This window comes from Phocoena sinus, chromosome 21, assembly GCF_008692025.1.
Source record: "Phocoena sinus isolate mPhoSin1 chromosome 21, mPhoSin1.pri, whole genome shotgun sequence".
NCBI classification, from domain to species: Eukaryota; Metazoa; Chordata; class Mammalia; order Artiodactyla; family Phocoenidae; genus Phocoena; species Phocoena sinus.
The window spans coordinates 30,715,344-30,731,584 of record NC_045783.1 but is presented as its reverse complement, the minus strand read 5'-3'; the positions used below and the strand labels follow the sequence as shown (position 1 = coordinate 30,731,584).

General features: G+C 45.5%; 1 protein-coding gene across 8 annotated transcripts in view; it reads right to left on the bottom strand.

The window, feature by feature from the left end:
- Window positions 1-147: 147 nt before the first annotated feature.
- The window catches only part of PLEKHA2 (pleckstrin homology domain containing A2), a 57,805-nt gene continuing 41,711 nt past the window's right edge, over window positions 148-16,241 (bottom strand). For 6 of the 8 annotated variants that reach the window (XR_004347897.1, XM_032618605.1, XM_032618606.1 and 3 more), the window contains exons 10-12: window positions 12,554-12,617; window positions 4,495-4,572; window positions 148-4,057 (exon numbers count right to left, since the gene is read on the bottom strand). Coding sequence is in view for 6 of the 8 variants with exons in the window: in XM_032618605.1 (XP_032474496.1) it covers window positions 3,695-4,057; window positions 4,495-4,572; window positions 12,554-12,617 (505 nt within the window). In the remaining 2 variants the exon portion in view is untranslated. Of the gene's footprint in view, window positions 4,058-4,494; window positions 4,573-6,356; window positions 6,436-9,395; window positions 9,566-12,553; window positions 12,618-16,241 lie in introns of all 8 variants that reach the window. The other 2 variants (XR_004347896.1, XM_032618610.1) reach the window with 2 other exon arrangements.

Genomic DNA, 16,241 nt, shown 5'->3' with positions numbered 1-16,241 from the left:
CCTCTCCACACACACCGGTTCCCCACCCCGCCCCGCGTCCCGGCCCATCCCCCACCTCGTGGAATTCAGAACACCAAGAACGGGGGCAGACTGACAACTCACCCACCCACGGACAGACGATCAGAGTTAGGAAAACACACAACCTACTTCAGTATTTCACATGGTTTTTATTACAAAACAAGCGACAAAACAGTTTTAGAAAATTATTTTTTGCTACATACCAAGTAGGAGATCGCTTAAAATGAGAAGCGTAAGAGTTTCCATGCACTCAGCTCAGCCTACAAGTGCATTTCACAGCTGAAACATACTGGTTCAAAACACAGAATCATGCTACACCTTGGGGAGCAGCGGGGGAAGGGGTCAAACAGTATGTTTGGGGGCCAAATAATCTCTTTATTGAAACTCTACCGAGCATGAGTGACTGTAATTCACTACTGCAGGCAGTAACAGAGAGAAAAAGGGACTAAGGAAAAAAAGTGACATTGGTAGAAAAGATGTAATAAATCTGTCCGTTTCTGACATGTTCAAACTTTATAAACAAAGCTGATTTGGGAAACTCAGTTTCCAAAACTCTGCTACTTCCTTATGCCTATTTATCTGGTTAACAGTGAAAACAAACATATCAAATCCCACTGCTCAACTACTGAATCTGCCACTTATTTATTGGATCCTTTCAGACCGTATCAGAGCACAGTTACATTCAGGGGGAAAAAAATAAAACAACAAACCACCTTCTGCTTCAAGTGAACTATGAAGTTGGACTCTTTCTCATGGGAGCTCAGCATTCTATTCAGAAACAGATGTGTAACTCTGCAATTTTCACCTGAGATCGCTTTACCTGATGGACACCTTAGTACAACTGTCATCTCACAGAATGCAAAAGGCCAAACTACGTTCACCAGCCATCAGCTGACCCTGAGCAAGCAATTCCTTAACTTTCAAGAACAGTGGACAATAATAGTTCACCTATGGGGAGACACCTGAAGCTGTTACACACAGTGGGTCAAGACCATGTCAAAAGTCTTATGAAAACAGCACAACTCAGAGAACGTTTTTATTCCACACACACAAAAAAATGCAGTACCTTTTTTTGGTTCCTGTTTTTAAAACAAACAAAATGAACAGGTTTATTCCAGAGCCTATGCACTTAACTACTAATCGATATTGCATCCCCTCCTTGTTTTTTCCATTTGGTTCCATTTTTCACATTTGACACCAAATGCTTTGGTCGTATATGCACCATCTTTGGCTCACACGTGTAGTAACATTAAAAGGTGTGATGTGAAATTAACCAGAAGCTAAGAAATAGGAGCTCGAAAGGAATTCTGAGATAAGGTTTGGCAATGAGAATGCCTCTAAGCTTCACTGAAGATAATTCTATTTATCTGGTGTTGGAACTACATTAACAACGCTCTAACTTGGAATTCCCAAGTATCTGCCAACTAGAATCCTTGTTTCCCCTCTATTATGATCATACAATCTGGATTTATAAGCATGTTTAATTTAATACATTCTCAAAATAAACCTTACTGAATAAGAAACATACCAGCTTACCATAATGGCCAATTAATTCAGCAGTAGTAATCGAGCAGAGAGTTTATTTAAAAGAGGAAGAAATGGGTAGATTTTCACAAGTTAAACACCAGGAGATGACATCTTTCCATGAGTCAGGGAATGTTTACAGAGATCTCAGAAGGTCCTAATTTATCTTTGTTAGTTCCATTTCTCTGTGCACTTTCTTTCACCTAGCCAAAGAATTTTCTTGAGGAAAATCTGAAGATGAAACCTGAGACAAAGAACTTTAAGAATTCGTAATGCCTTCTTGAAACCAGGCTACTTGAAGTATGTTGTCACCTTGATCACTCATAAATAAATAACCTCCAAACCAGGGATTTCTAAGGACAAAAGTATACAGGAGGCTGCAGAAAAGAAGGGAAAAAAAGAGAGAGAGAGAAATCTAGAGCAGATTTCCTTTTTTATACCAGGACCACTAGGGCAAACAATTTAAGTGAAAATTATCTCCAAAGAAGTACGGTCGAAAAGTTCTCAACCTGACACAGACTTCAAGGAAACTACACTGCCCGAAACAAACAGAAGATTTCCCTCAAGCCACTAAGGATTTTCTGATCACAGTCTCCTCCTCTACTCGTTAATTCTTAATTTAAAGACAAAATTAACTGATCTAGCTGATACAGAGTTCTAGATAGAACTGAGTTAAGCTCCCTCCCTTTAGGGAACCTTGGTAGCAGTTCACCACATAAGCTGGACAGATAATTTCTCCCAGGGACCCTGGAAATAGGATCTCTTGTCAAATGGAAGAAGGTACATCCTAAAATACGGGATGGGAAATACAATCTATGCTCTTCTACCTGGGAAATCTCTAACCAGCAATGCATAGGCTGTAAATCAATGTTTCTCTGCACAGTTTCTATTTTATTAAAGATATAAATATCTCTCAAGATTATCTTTGTTATCTCCTCACTGTTATGAACGTTGAACCTCGTCAGACGACAAGATTTCATCATGCAAGTACAGACACGAGGCATCACCCAAAGGGCAACACAAAGAACAGAAAGAAAGCAAATCTGCCAAGGTATACAATATACAGCACTTAAAATCAGACTACTATCGGCCCATGAAAGAAGAGCTGAGAGGCAAGAACCCAAGATCATCTGTCTTTGCGAAAAGAGACCTTTTCTTCTGTCTGGAAAACATGGATCAAAAATTTTTAGCTGGATGAACTCAACTCCATCTCTTCCCAGCACCTGCTTTAAAGCAACTCTCAAACTCTAAAATACAGATGTGATGTATCACACAAGTGAATTATCATACACTCATCAACCCTCCACACATTCCAAGTAACGCCATATCAAGGGCAATGTCTGTTCTGTTCTCAGCACTGAACACTGATAAACCCATCCTAAGGGCCTGACACAGCAACAGGGTGGGCAGGTCTGTCTCTCACAGCGACAGTATCTGGGGTGAAAGAACATCTCAAAGAGAACAGAGTAATTCCCGAAACTGGATGATGCACTGGGGTTGGGAGTGCATTCTCCCATTCCTTACAAGAGGTCCCTATTTCTTCCCCCATGGAGGTCCCCCGGAGGTTGGGGGAATCTGCCCTGGTCGACATTCAGGGCCCCCCCCGACCAGCGCCCAGATTTTAACACCTCCCCTCAGAATGTATCCCAGCCAAGCTGGAGCCTGGGTGTCCCCCACTGCTTCCCCCAGTTTCAGTTGGGTGAGTTCCCACCCTCCTACTTCACAGTCAAACTTCAGCCAATGAACAGCAATAGGATAAAACCAGATGACTGGCCTCAAGGTTCTGCACCTGGCCTGAAAACAAAGGGAAGAAACTAATAAGACGAGGACAAGGAACAAAAACTTGGTTAGGGATGAAATTGGCCTTCCAACCTCCACTCACCAGGTGGACCATGGAAGAGTCAAGGTAAGAGGCACCCTGCTCTCCACTGAGCAAGCCTACAGGTCTAACCTGGTGACTTTCCCGAATTAAAAACACTGCATTGATTTAAAAAAAAAAAAAAAACAGCTGGATGCTCCCCTCCCCCAAGAGAGCTCCACAGGGATGTGAGTGCCAGGAAGGCCTCCGACTGTCCTCCAGCAGGTGGAGAAACTGAGTCACGGCCCCTTGGACATCTGAGTCCTCCCCTTCCCTCCTGGGCACTGCGCCTCATCACACATCAGAGGTCCGTATGTTTTCATCATCGAGGTTGAACACAAATGGCTTCTCCTTGGGGTGCTGGGGCTCCGATCTGTGCCTTATCCGGGAGCTGGGCAGCACCCCAGAAGTACTGCTCTCCCCAAGTCGAGGCATGAAAAAAGAGTCCTCAGGAGTCTCTTCAGTGGGCAGCAGCTTTTCCCCAGCCTGGGGGACAGGTGTCCAGGGCTGCCAGGAGGAAGCCACGGAGGGGGCTTTGCAGAGGGCCCTTCTCTCCTCCAGAGGTGGCCGCCCTCTGCACAAGACAGAGTTGGGCCCCCCTGAGAGGCTGGAGCTTCCAGAGCGGGTCAAAGAAATGGATCGAGAAAAGGACATTTCCTACAAAAATAAAAGGCGGGAAAAAGAGGAAAGTAAGAGTTTTCCTGACAATGTTTACCCCAAGGTCCCAGGAAGAGGACCCCCTCCAGGATCACCACCCTCACAGGCCCAGAGACACGCGTCAACAGAAATTAAATATGGCCAGCGGCATTCACCCCAGAAGTGTCAAGGTCTGCCTGGCAGGGAGATGTGCAGGACACATTGGAAGCTCTGGTTCTCTATCCAACCCTACCTCACTTCCTCCAACTACTGAAAAAAACAAAAAATAAAAATCTGTACCCAAACCAGTCAAAAGAGAAAAACAAGCAAGACAGCCCGGGGCTTCAGCTGCATCTGGGCACCGGGCTGCTTCCCTACATCACCAAATAAAACCCACCCACTCGGGACAACTCATCACGAGGTTGACAGTGACTGTGAACAGGAAGGAAGCGACTTACTCTGGGGTGGCACTTGAGGGCCTGGACAGCTGCCCCGATCTCCTTAATCCAGCTGTGCATGTCTTCTGGACTGTCTGCCTGCAAAACACCCACCACACTTACAGAGACACGTCTGGCACTGTGATTTCAGCTTTCACGCCTGTGACTCAATTCTAAGTTCGTAAAATCACACCATTAGAGCTGGAAGGGATCTCAGAAACCATCCAGGCCAGTGGCTTTCAGACTTCTGAGGACATTTTTTTCCCCAGAAAAATCATATTTGTCACCCCATAAATAAAAGGGCTCAAAGTGGGGCAGAGGTCGTGACAGAGGGAGAGCTTAGAGGCCCATCCCTACTGAAGTCCCTCACCCCCTCTGGAACACAATCGGCCTGGCCTCACCCCCTGTTTTACAGAAAAGGAAAATGAAGCCCAGAAAGCCAGAGCCCAAGGTTTAGGGCTGGTCTAGATTCCAGTTCTCCTGACACCCAGTGCAGTCATCCTCCTACCACAGCTATCCCAACAAATGATCCCACTTTCAGCTCCAGTCCCATTAAAACCAAATCCTCTGCAAATCCTCCCAGACAGGTGGTTTCTCCAGGAATAGGGCTTCTCTCAAAGCACAAGTGATCTGGGTCTGTCCTGAGTCCCATCCAGGCCTCAAGAGTTGCTAGACTTGCAGCACCAAGCTCACCAACAAGTAGGGAAGGGCACAGGCGAGGCCTTAAAAAGTTCTTCCCTCAGAAATACCGAGCAACCCCAGAAGGGGGCAGCAGCGGCTCTGTGAAGAAAGAGGAAAATCAGAAGCCAAGCCACAGTAGGTAGAGCCCTGGGAATTCTCAGTGCTTTCCAGCTTTACAGGAGCTGAATCCAAGTGAACCTGGCAAACATTTACTGAGGCCTTACTCAGGGTGACACGTGACATCAGGTACCAGGCACACAGATGGGACCAAGACTGAATGAAGCCTTGACCTCCAGAAACGTTTTATTAGTTAACCTCTCTCTGTCGCCCTGCACCTTCCCCTGATAGAGCCACCCAAAATTACCAGCATGCATCTGCATGCCCGCGCATGCATGAATGCAAACACCACACACGCTGGCCTGCAAAATTCTCCACATATACCCCTCACTCTCCCCATCCCTAGAATGATTCTTTCCCTTTGCATTATATCAAGGTAATTACATGACCAGTCTTTTTAAAACCCTCAAATTTGCATGCTTACCCCATCCTGTCCCCAAACCAACCCTCCCTGGTTAGGTGTGTGCAGGACACTTACAAGGGGAACAGTTTCACACCCTGGCACGCTGGGCCAAAGAGAGGCAGCAACGGTGCCCCTGGAGAAGACCCCTCTCACGCACCATAGCTGCAAATTCACCTGCCCTCTCTCTTCCCTGGACTTTTCTTTTCCCAGTTACCTGACAACCTGGTGGTTTCCCAGAAAGAGAAATCCATCCCTAGTCTAAAAAGATAACCAGGACACGGTCTCCAAGATTCTTCCAGAAAGTATTTTACTGATAGCAGGGCTAGCTAACCTGTTCCACAAGTAGAACTATTGGGAAAAATTAAATGAACTCATTTAGGTAAGGCAGTTTTAAAGAGCCTAATACACAGAAAGGGCTTCATATTAGTCATTATTGTTGTTGTTATCATTATATGAGGGACACAGATGAAGCCTTAAATTCCAATATTATAAATATGTTTGCTGCCTTCTCCCTACAACTTTTTAATTTCATTTTCTTCATACTCAAACTGTGGATAATTCTTACCTAAAGGATCAAATTGTTGGGATCAAGTAAGATAACATACTTTTTCTTAATATGCTTGTTTATCAGCCCCATAAAATGGTTTACAGACGGGAGGGTGACCAGGTCTTCACTGCCTACCTGTTTTCTATTGTATTCTTTTCAGCCTTCTTAAGGATTTCTGTACACATGTCTATATTTCTTGAAGTCTCTCAGATTCCTTGGGTTGTTTGAAAAGATATTAATAATTATTTCTATTATAAATAACATTATCCATAAATGCTAATGTCTATTTCTACAGTTAGGAAATTTAAAGTAAAACTGTATTGTATCTCAATTCACCTTAGTTATATTGCTTTTCTCTGGATAAAGTGACCAATTATACATTGCATTTTCCAATCTCAGTTTCAAAAGAATACTTTGCTAATTAAAAAAGTTTTTTTCAACTGTAAGCAGAATAATATTACAGCATGCTACACGGGCCTCTCACTGTTGCGGCCTCTCCCGCTGCGGAGCACAGGCTCCGGATGCGCAGCCTCAGTGGCCATGGCCCACGGGCCCAGCCGCTCCGCGGTATGCGGGATCCTCCCGGACTGGGGCACGAACCCGCGTCCCCTGCATTGGCAGGCGGACCCTCAACCACTGCACCACCAGGGAAGCCCCAGTATGCTTCTTAATTTATGTAGAAAGTCATATTCAAACTCTTAATTACTTCACTAGTCAATTACATTATAGAGATGACCCTGGAAACAAAAAGTAATGTAGAAGACAGCAAGTTGCAACTCTGGGGGGGGTGTTATATGGAAAGAGCCTCTGCATGTAAATTGTTGTCATTGTTAAGTAAATTAAAATAATATGAGCAAAAGATAATTAAAGGGAACTTTTTTTTTTTTTTTTTTGCGATACGCGGGCCTCTCACTGTTGTGGCCTCCCCCGTTGCGGAGCACAGGCTCCGGACGGGCAGGCTCAGCGACCATGGCTCGCGGGCACAGCTGCTCCACGGCATGTGGGATCTTCCCGGACCGGGGCACGAACCTGTGTCCCCTGCATCGGCAGGTGGACTCTCAACCACTGCGCCACCAGGGAAGCCCTAAAGGGAACTTCTGTAAAAATAATAATAAGATAACATACTTGGGGGAGAAGAAAGGCTATTTTGAATTGGAATGAGATGGTGGCAATTAAATTGTCCATCAGCAGAATAGCATTTCTTACAGATTTTCCTTCTAGGGGAACAGAAGTTGATTTGGTGGGGAAATGTGAGAAGACAGAGGGAAAGATGGGGATGGGAGCTAAGGGAGAGACAAAGGTCTCCCGCATCACACAGGAGATGGAATGTTTTCATTAAACAGATTGCAAGACCCCCATGATGACAGTCCAATAGTCAGTTTCCAGGGCTTTTTAAGCTACTTTTAGTCCTTTGATCACCATAGCGAAAAACGCCCCACCCACAAGCCACAGACCATCTATCTGACTGTCGTTTGAGACAGTCAACAAACACTCACTTCTTCTCTAGGAGCAATCACTCAACCAACCTAGGTGTGCTCACCCCAGCTCCACTTAGCAAGGAATCCTGAATCAGAGAACACTGGGAATCACCTGACTTAACAGCTGGAAACTCAAACACAAGAATCCAGATCCTCTAGAATTCGTTCAGATCATTTCCAATTCTCTAATATAAACAATACTGCTATTCACATCTTTGTGTATAAAGCTTTTTTCATACTTAAGATTCTTCAGCTCCCAGGGAAGTTGCTAAAGAGTATGCATGCTTTTATTTGGGGGGGGGGGGTGCCCACACCACATGGCATGTGGGATCTTAGTTCCGGGAATCGAACCCACGCCCCCTGCAGTGGAAGTGCAGAGTCTTAACCACTGGACTGCCGGGAAAGTCCCAGAGTATCCATGCTTTTAAGGCTCTTCTTATATATGGCCAGAGTGATTTCTAGTCAATAATATAGATTTCATTTAAACATATATATGTATGTATGTATATTACATGCATCCTTGTTAGAATTAAATATTACAGTTAAAAAACTTTTTTTTATTTTTTGGCCACAATGCGAGCTTGCAGGATCTTAGTTCCCCAACCAGGGAGGCAACCTGGGCCCACAGCAGTGAAAGCGTAGAGTCCTAACCACTGGACCGACAGGGAATTCCCTTTTATTTTTTTTTTTGTTGTTGTTTTAAATATTACAATTTTTAAAAAATCTTTGCTAATATGATGGGAAAAACAATTAAATCTCTTTCTTAAAACATTTAGTATTTGAGACGGAAATCGTTTGCTAATTACATTTCTTCCCTAATGCTCTAATTCCGTTTAAGGACATTTTTCTGTCAGATAACCCAGGTAGTGAACCCAGCCATGAGGATAATAAACAGTAGTAAACATTATTTTAATGTTCACTAATGTTTAAAACATTATTCAAGGGGCTTCCCTGGTGGCGCAGTGGTTAAGAATCCACCTGCCAATGCAAGGGACACGGGTTCGAGCCCTGGTCTGGGAAGATCTCACATGCAGTGGAGCAACTAAGCCCCTGCACCACAACTACTAAGCCTGCTCTCCAGAGCCCTCGAGCCACAACTGCTGAGCCCACGTGCCGCAACTACTGAAGCCTGCACGCCTAGAGACCGTGTTCTGCAACAAGAGAAGCCACCACAATGAGAAGCCCACGCACCGCAATGAAGTGGCCCCTGCTCGCCGCAACTAGAGAAAGCCCGTGCACAGCAATGAACACCAAACGCGGCCAAAAATAAATAAATTTATTAAAAAAAAATATATATATATATATATATACACTATTCAAAGAGAAAAGCAGATACTGATCCCACACGAGAAGAAATAGGATATTACATTACTGAGATCACAGTTTAAATCTCTATTAGTAGTTTTAAGAACTGGACTCCACTGGCAACAGAAATTAAGTGAAACCTCAAAAATTATATGCAAAAATTACAGTGTATGTGTATATCTATCTTTTATGGAAAGCCTGTGCTTAGCTTTCATCAAAAACTCAAAAAAAAAAAAAACTCAAAAATATCTTAAAACCACATCACAAAGGTAGCTCCATGAACCAGTAAAACACAGAGCTGAAATCCACCCACCCTGTGGTGAATTACTAAGAGACTAGAAAAAAAGCCTTGAAACTCAACAGAACAAGAAGGGAAGTGCCAAGCTTATACCTTCCTCTCTTCCTGGTCTGCTTAAGTGTGTACATGTTTCTGGTGCTTGGTTCAAAAGGAAAAGTAGGGTTTCTGTCCTTGAGGGCAGTTTTTGAGGTGAGAGGAACAAAGGGTATTAAATGCGTCACTGCAGTCTGTGGTTTTATTGCAGTCCGATGAGCTTTGATTACCTGGAATGAGACCGGTATCATAACATTTTCAGTGGGTTCAAGCACTGAGTTCTAATGGGCCATCAATAAAAGGCTTCCCATATGTACCTCTGGTTACTTCCATTGCAGCTGTCCAAAAGCTTTAGGCATCTCCTTCTTAACCTTATTCCCAACCTCTGCAGCCCTCCCTTTCCAACAAGCTAATAACCCCTACCTCTCCCCAAGAACCAATCCCACCTTTAGATACAGCCCTGCCACATATGATCCATTCAGAATGCAAAACTGACCAATGGATTTTAATGTAAGAGTATGAAAGTTTATTGATACCAGCTTCTGATTCCACACAGCACCTAAACATTAAGAAACTACGATTTGTCAAGTTTCGGTATAGAATCAAAGAAGATCCACAATTATCTGAAAGAGCTATTAAAATATCCCTTTATTCCAAATACATGTCTCTGCGGGGCCAGATTTTCTTCATACTCTTCCATCAAAACAACATATGGCCACAGACTGAGTGCAGAAGCAGATATGAGAATCCTGCTGTCTTCTAATAAACCAGCCATTAAAGAGATTTGCAAAAATATATTTAAAAAATGCTACTCCTGTTGCTTTTTTGTTTTAGAACGCGTTATTTTTCATTAAATGTTACTTGTGTTAACATAAACGAGTTTAGTTGTTTTTAAATGAATAAATACATATTCTTAAAGAGTTTTAATCTCTACTCTTCTCCAACCTTCTATTCTGAGTTTTGGTGCTATACACAGATTTGTCCATTTGCTCATTTATTTATTCAGGGGGATGTGAGTGTTCTTTTATCCTAGAAATGTGGGAGCAGATGGCAAAGTAGGACAGAAATGATGATAAGGTACTGGTCAATGTGCAGACACTCGTGCCAATGATGCAGTGTCTTCTGAACTTTTTTTTTTTTTGGTTGACGTTCATGTTTCCCAAATCACTATCTCCAGTCCGAGGCTCTGTTCTAGACTCTTAACCCCAGCATAATCGCTCCCTTCACCCCACATCCAATCAACTCTCAAGTCCTGGAAAGGACTTATCAATAGCTTCAAATGTTTCCACTTTTCTCCATCCATCCAAGTTCAGGCTACCTTTATCTCTCACTGAAACCATTACAACAGCCTTCCAGCTGCTCTCCCTGGCTCCTGTCTAACCCTTTTCTTACCTGTCCCCTACACTGCACCGGACAGGACATTCACCGCCAGCATCCCATCAACAGGACCAGGACCGAGGGCTCTCATCTCCACTTTACAGATGAGGAAAACAAGGCTCTTAGGTCACTTGCCCAAGTGGGATTTTTAGGAGGCAGATCTGATTGGGTCACTCCCCTAGCTTAACCTCCAAGGACCCTAACTCTCAGGATAAAATACAAGCTCCTGAACAAGGCCCACAGGCCACAGGCCCTCCATATCAGCTTCCCAGCACCTGTGCCCCTTTCATCTCCAAGCTTTTTTAACCCCTGCTGTTTGCTGTTCCCTCTGCCTGGGCCACTCTTCCGCCAAGGGTTTGGCTTCGGTGTATCTTCCTTCAGGAAACCTCCCTTGACTCCCTGAGACTGGGGGAGGTACCCTTCTTGGGAGTTCCCATGGCAACCACTACTCACCCTAAGGGTAGCCCTTCTCACAGTGTTTTCTTGTTTTGTTTTTTGTTGTTTTATTCCCCCACCCCCATGAGTGAGGTTGTTTCATACTTGTAACACATTTAGGTTCTTTGGTCATATTCTGCATGCCATGCTAGGATCACCTGACCTCCTAAATGATTTTTTAAATTTGCGTATATTAAAGGTTTATGCTCTGTGCTGCGAAATTCAATTTCACACATCTGCCACTGCAGTATCACACAGGACAGTTTCACTGCCCCAAAAGCTCCCCTGCGTTCATCTCTCCAACACGCCCTCCCCACCTCAGCACACTGTTCTAACTGCCTGTTTACCTGACTATCTCCCTCTCGGGTTCAGGATCCACTCTGTTGAATGCGGGGTCCCCAGGATGAGGCAACGCCCCATCTGTCTAGTCCAAGAACTGGAAACTCTTTTGGTGCACCGACAGCTCAAACATGTCCCTGAATGGCCGTGGAGGCTGCTCTAGGGCCCCAGCAGCACTCTTCCACAGCTCTTCCCAGATGCTTGTCTAAATGAATGGAACACACAGATGCCTCAGGCTGCTAGCATGTCTGCTGGGCTCAGGAAGGGGGACCCGCTCAGAGGGACCTGCTGCTCACGAAATGGGTGAGGGTCGACCTCACGAAAGGGATGGTGTTGAGTGGGGAGCGTGCGGGGAACCCTGAGAAGCTTTGGTTGGGGAGCCCCACATTTCAACCAACACACTCCATGGCAGTCTTGGCGCTAGACGGGCACCATCGCCGTGAGGCTGCAGGAATCAAGGCACGCTCTGTGGACGGCCAGGCAGGCTGCAGCGAGGGCTCGGCCTTGAAAGTCTAGGCCATGCTAGAGGCTAGAAATCTGCCTTTCTAGCTCCTATGATTTGAGAAGGAGTTGGGAGAACTCCAAGGCTGTGGGTGGAGGGGAGATGCTTCTGAGAGCTGAACCGTCAGAGTCCAAACAATCGCTTTCTCTGTGCAGCTGGCTGTGCACCTGGTGCCCGCACAGGGCCCTCTGTGCTTTTGTCCTTCCGCACACAGTGCTGTCCACACATAGACGGGGCTTATAAATACCCTCCAAGGGAGAAGTGAAACCACTGACCAGTTCTCCTTTTCTCTGCTGAGCTGGCGCCCAGCAGCTACGAGCAGCTGGTACAAACTCACATTCCCCAGTGTAGCGGCTCAACCCGTTCTTATTATTTTACGGTTGGGAAGCTTTTGGCAAACATCCTGTTTAGAATAAAATGGGAGTCGGACTGACTATCGGGGGCTAAATTTACCACCTAGAAGCTTCGAACAAAATAAAAGAGAAAGCAAAGGGAAAGGCAGGCCTACAAGTACACCACCCACAGAGAAGGAACGTCAGCGTCTTATGGCAGCGAGCTTTTTTACCTGCACGTAGAAGGTCCTGGAGCTGGTTATTATTTCAAACAGGTTGTCCCTCATCAGCAGGTCGCTAGACAGAGAAAGAGATAGAAAGTTACCAGTTGGTCACCCGTTGAGGATTTGATTCACCCTGAGGCAGGCACCCGTGCCCCCTACCCTAAAAAGGGGGTTCACAGGCCATTCCTCTTGCTGCCCTGCCTCAGAAGGCATTACAGGGTTTCCTCTAGCTTCACTTCCTGGAGGGTCTCAAGTGGTTTAACATCCCCATGGATCCCCCTCCCCAATACACACCACCACCAGTTCTAACAGGACAAAGCTCCTTGGCCTCCAAAACCTCTTGCCTCACATGCACCACACCCCACACCGTCTACGACTGTGTGATTCTTTAGTGGGTCAGATGTACTGATAAAAAGTGCTTGGTGAGAAGTACTGTTTCAAGTGTTTTTATTTGAGGGTCAAGTAGATGAAAATTTTATTGGTTTTATATATATACACAAGCACACACTGTTCTATGTCCATTATGCTCCATTAAATATATATTTTATATACATATATATTATTAAGAGATGGACATATAACAGTATATTTGTAAGATAAAAAACAGTATATTCATTTCAGGTGTACAACATGATTTGATATTTGTATACACTGCAAATGATCACTGTCTCGTATGTAACACTAAAATTTTTTTTCTCGTGATGAGGTTATAGCTTTTAAGATCTACTCTCTTAGCAACTTTCAAATACAGAATACAGTGCTATCAACCACAGTCACCGTGCTGTACATCGCATCCCCAGGACTTACTGATTTGATAACTGGAGGTTTGTACCTTTCGACCCCCTTCACCCATTTCGGCCACTCCCCCACCCTTCGCCTCTGACAACCACCAATCTGTTGTGTTATTTGTTTGTTTGTTTATTTGTTTTTTTTGCAGTACGCGGGCCTCTCACTGTTGTGGCCTCTCCCATTGCGGAGCACAGGCTCCGGACGCGCAGGCTCAGCGGCCATGGCTCACAGGCCCAGCCACTCCACGGCATGTGGGATCTTCCCGGACCGGGGCACGAACCCGTGTCCCCTGCATCAGCAGGTGGACTCTCAACCACTGCGCCACCAGGGAAGCCCTTCTTTGTGTTTTTTAATGTGTTATTTCATCCAATCTTCCCAACAATCCAATGAGGCAGTAAGACTTTCCCTACTTTATGGATGGGGAAACCCAGGCTCAGAGAGGTTCCATGACTTGTCCATGGCACCGGAGTAAGGAACCAGCAGAGCCAGGATTTGAAACTGGGTCCAACTCCAGAGTCTACGCTCTTAGTTACTCCACTACCAGGTGCCACTCCTAAGGGACCTGAATCTCTTATTTCCAAAGCCTTTCTCCACCCACAGAGCAACTGCATCAGCTTCACTAAATCCCTGCTCTCAAAAGGGGACTGGATGCTCAAGAGGAAAAAGGGAAGGAGAGAGTAGACCACTTGAAGATGCTTCAAATTGGGTGTGAGGTTTGGAAGAGGGACCCTACTTCCGCAAGGAAGAAGGCGAGAGGTAGCTGATGCTCAGCCACAAACCTCCAATCAGCCGAAATTATTTACAGGGTGAAATGCCTGCTCTGTGTATCCAGTCACTGTGGGGAACATGTAAGGAGTAAAAGATCTAATTCCTTCCCCATGAAAGAACATAAAAAAGCAAAACTTTACAGTCAGATGTTAGACTGCGTGTTACATGCCAAGAGTTAGAATAATTCCAAGAAAGGACTAATCACAGGGGGACTTCCCCGGTGGTCCAGTGGTTAAGCCTCTGCACTTCCACTGCAGGGGGGCCCGGGTTTGATTCCTGGTTGAGGAACTAAGATCCTACATGCCATGTGGTGTGGTCAAAAAATTTTAAAAAAAGAAAGAAAGAAAGAAAGAAAAAGAAAGAAAGGACTGATCACAGGCAGGGCTGGCTTCAGGAATCAGGACTTGGAAGGAAATGGCAGGTGCGCTGCCAGTGACATGGGCACCTGGGCAAAGGAGGAGCATGAGACAAAGCCCCACATGGGCGGGGACAGCAATCAGGGGTCAGACAGACCTGGGGCCCAATCCTGACTCCACTGGGAAAAGGTATTTTAGGAATATTTTTAAAACTTTGTGAGCCTTTCTACCCCAACTGTAAAATGGAAATCAGAAGCCCTCCTCTACCAAGCTTCTTACCACAAAGATCAGTTATAAGTTATATAAGGCATCTCATAAGTTATATGAGGCACCTGGTACAATGAATGTCTCAGAGTGGTCATCTGAAATGCATTTCATTAGCTATTATAATTACTTCCTGCGTATCTGAGTGGAGACGGCTCTTCTTTCTGGATAAGATGCTTTAACCTTTTAAACTATTTATACGCATGTGGCACAATCTTGTCATCTACTACAGGGGAGGTAAAAGCAAACAGGGAGGAAACCCCCACCCTTTTCATATCTACTTCTCAGGCTACATGTGGCCTTTCAATTCAACTCAATTCAACAAAACGTTAACTGACTACTCAGATGCCCTAACCCCCGTGACTGGGTTTGGGAGACCCCAGTCTCACAGGCCTGGAACCTGCAGGGCCTCGGCAACTTCCTTCCCTGAGGATCTTCAACTCCCTCAATTCTTTTCCCCGGAGTTCAGTCTGACTCTGGCTCAGGCAAAGTGCAAAGCGCTCTTAGGGACGAACATTATCTGGGTTTCCTAAGCTGCCCCAATACACCCATCAACCTGCACGGGCCTCCAGGGTCAGGAACAAGCCTCATCTCTCCTCCACCCACTGTCACCTCTGGAGCCACACTTCTGCAACTTCCACCTGTAGCACCTTTCACGAATGATAATTTGTTGGTGGGAACTTCCCTAATCTTCCATACTCTGCAACTGCCGTTTGCAAGGCTCACAACAGTCCCTGCTTCCTTGGGCCACAAAACACCTCGTTTTCATGCAAGACCCTCCCATGCCTTCATGTGAGAACAGTCAGTCTGCTGCTAACAGCTTCCCTGGGGATGCAGGCTCTGCATGCACAGTCCGTGGGACGGAGATTCCATATAGTACCCCTACAGACTGCAGACTGAGGGCCAAATGAGGACTGCTGATGCCCGGATGCCCTTGGGTCTCTAAAGTTTGGTTCCAGGGGCACCTGTATGGGTGTTGGATATGGGAGAGCGTTCAGAGGCCCCAGGTCCCAAACTCGTCCTACGCTCTGTGGCACTGGAAAGGTGACCATTTCCTAGTGGAAAGAGGAACACATTAAAAATACTTCCTCGTCCTGCCCGAGAGCATTGCTGTGAATCATCCCCATATTAAGAAGACATCAGGGACTTTGTCAAAGTGAGGAGAGGAGAAAGGCATAACAAGTTCAGGGCAGAGGCATGGCATAAACAGGGGTCTGAGCAGATGCACTGAAAAGCAAGTGACTAAGGGCACAGTCCCCCTCCACCTCTGAGCCCAGTCCTCCGGTGAGATGAGCAGCTGACACCTGAGAAGCACCTCTCCTTTGTTCTATATCCTTTCTTTTTCTCCATCAGAAAAGTATCACATAGGCTCATTTCAGGAGTGAGAGTAAGCGGATGGGAAGAGGATAGGTTTGCCCAGCGCCATTTCACAGCTGCGGCAGCTTGGATGTGGAGAGTCAGCCACAGATGTCAAGGAGACAACATCTTCCTGCTCTTGGAAGAAGGTTCTGGTATAGAGC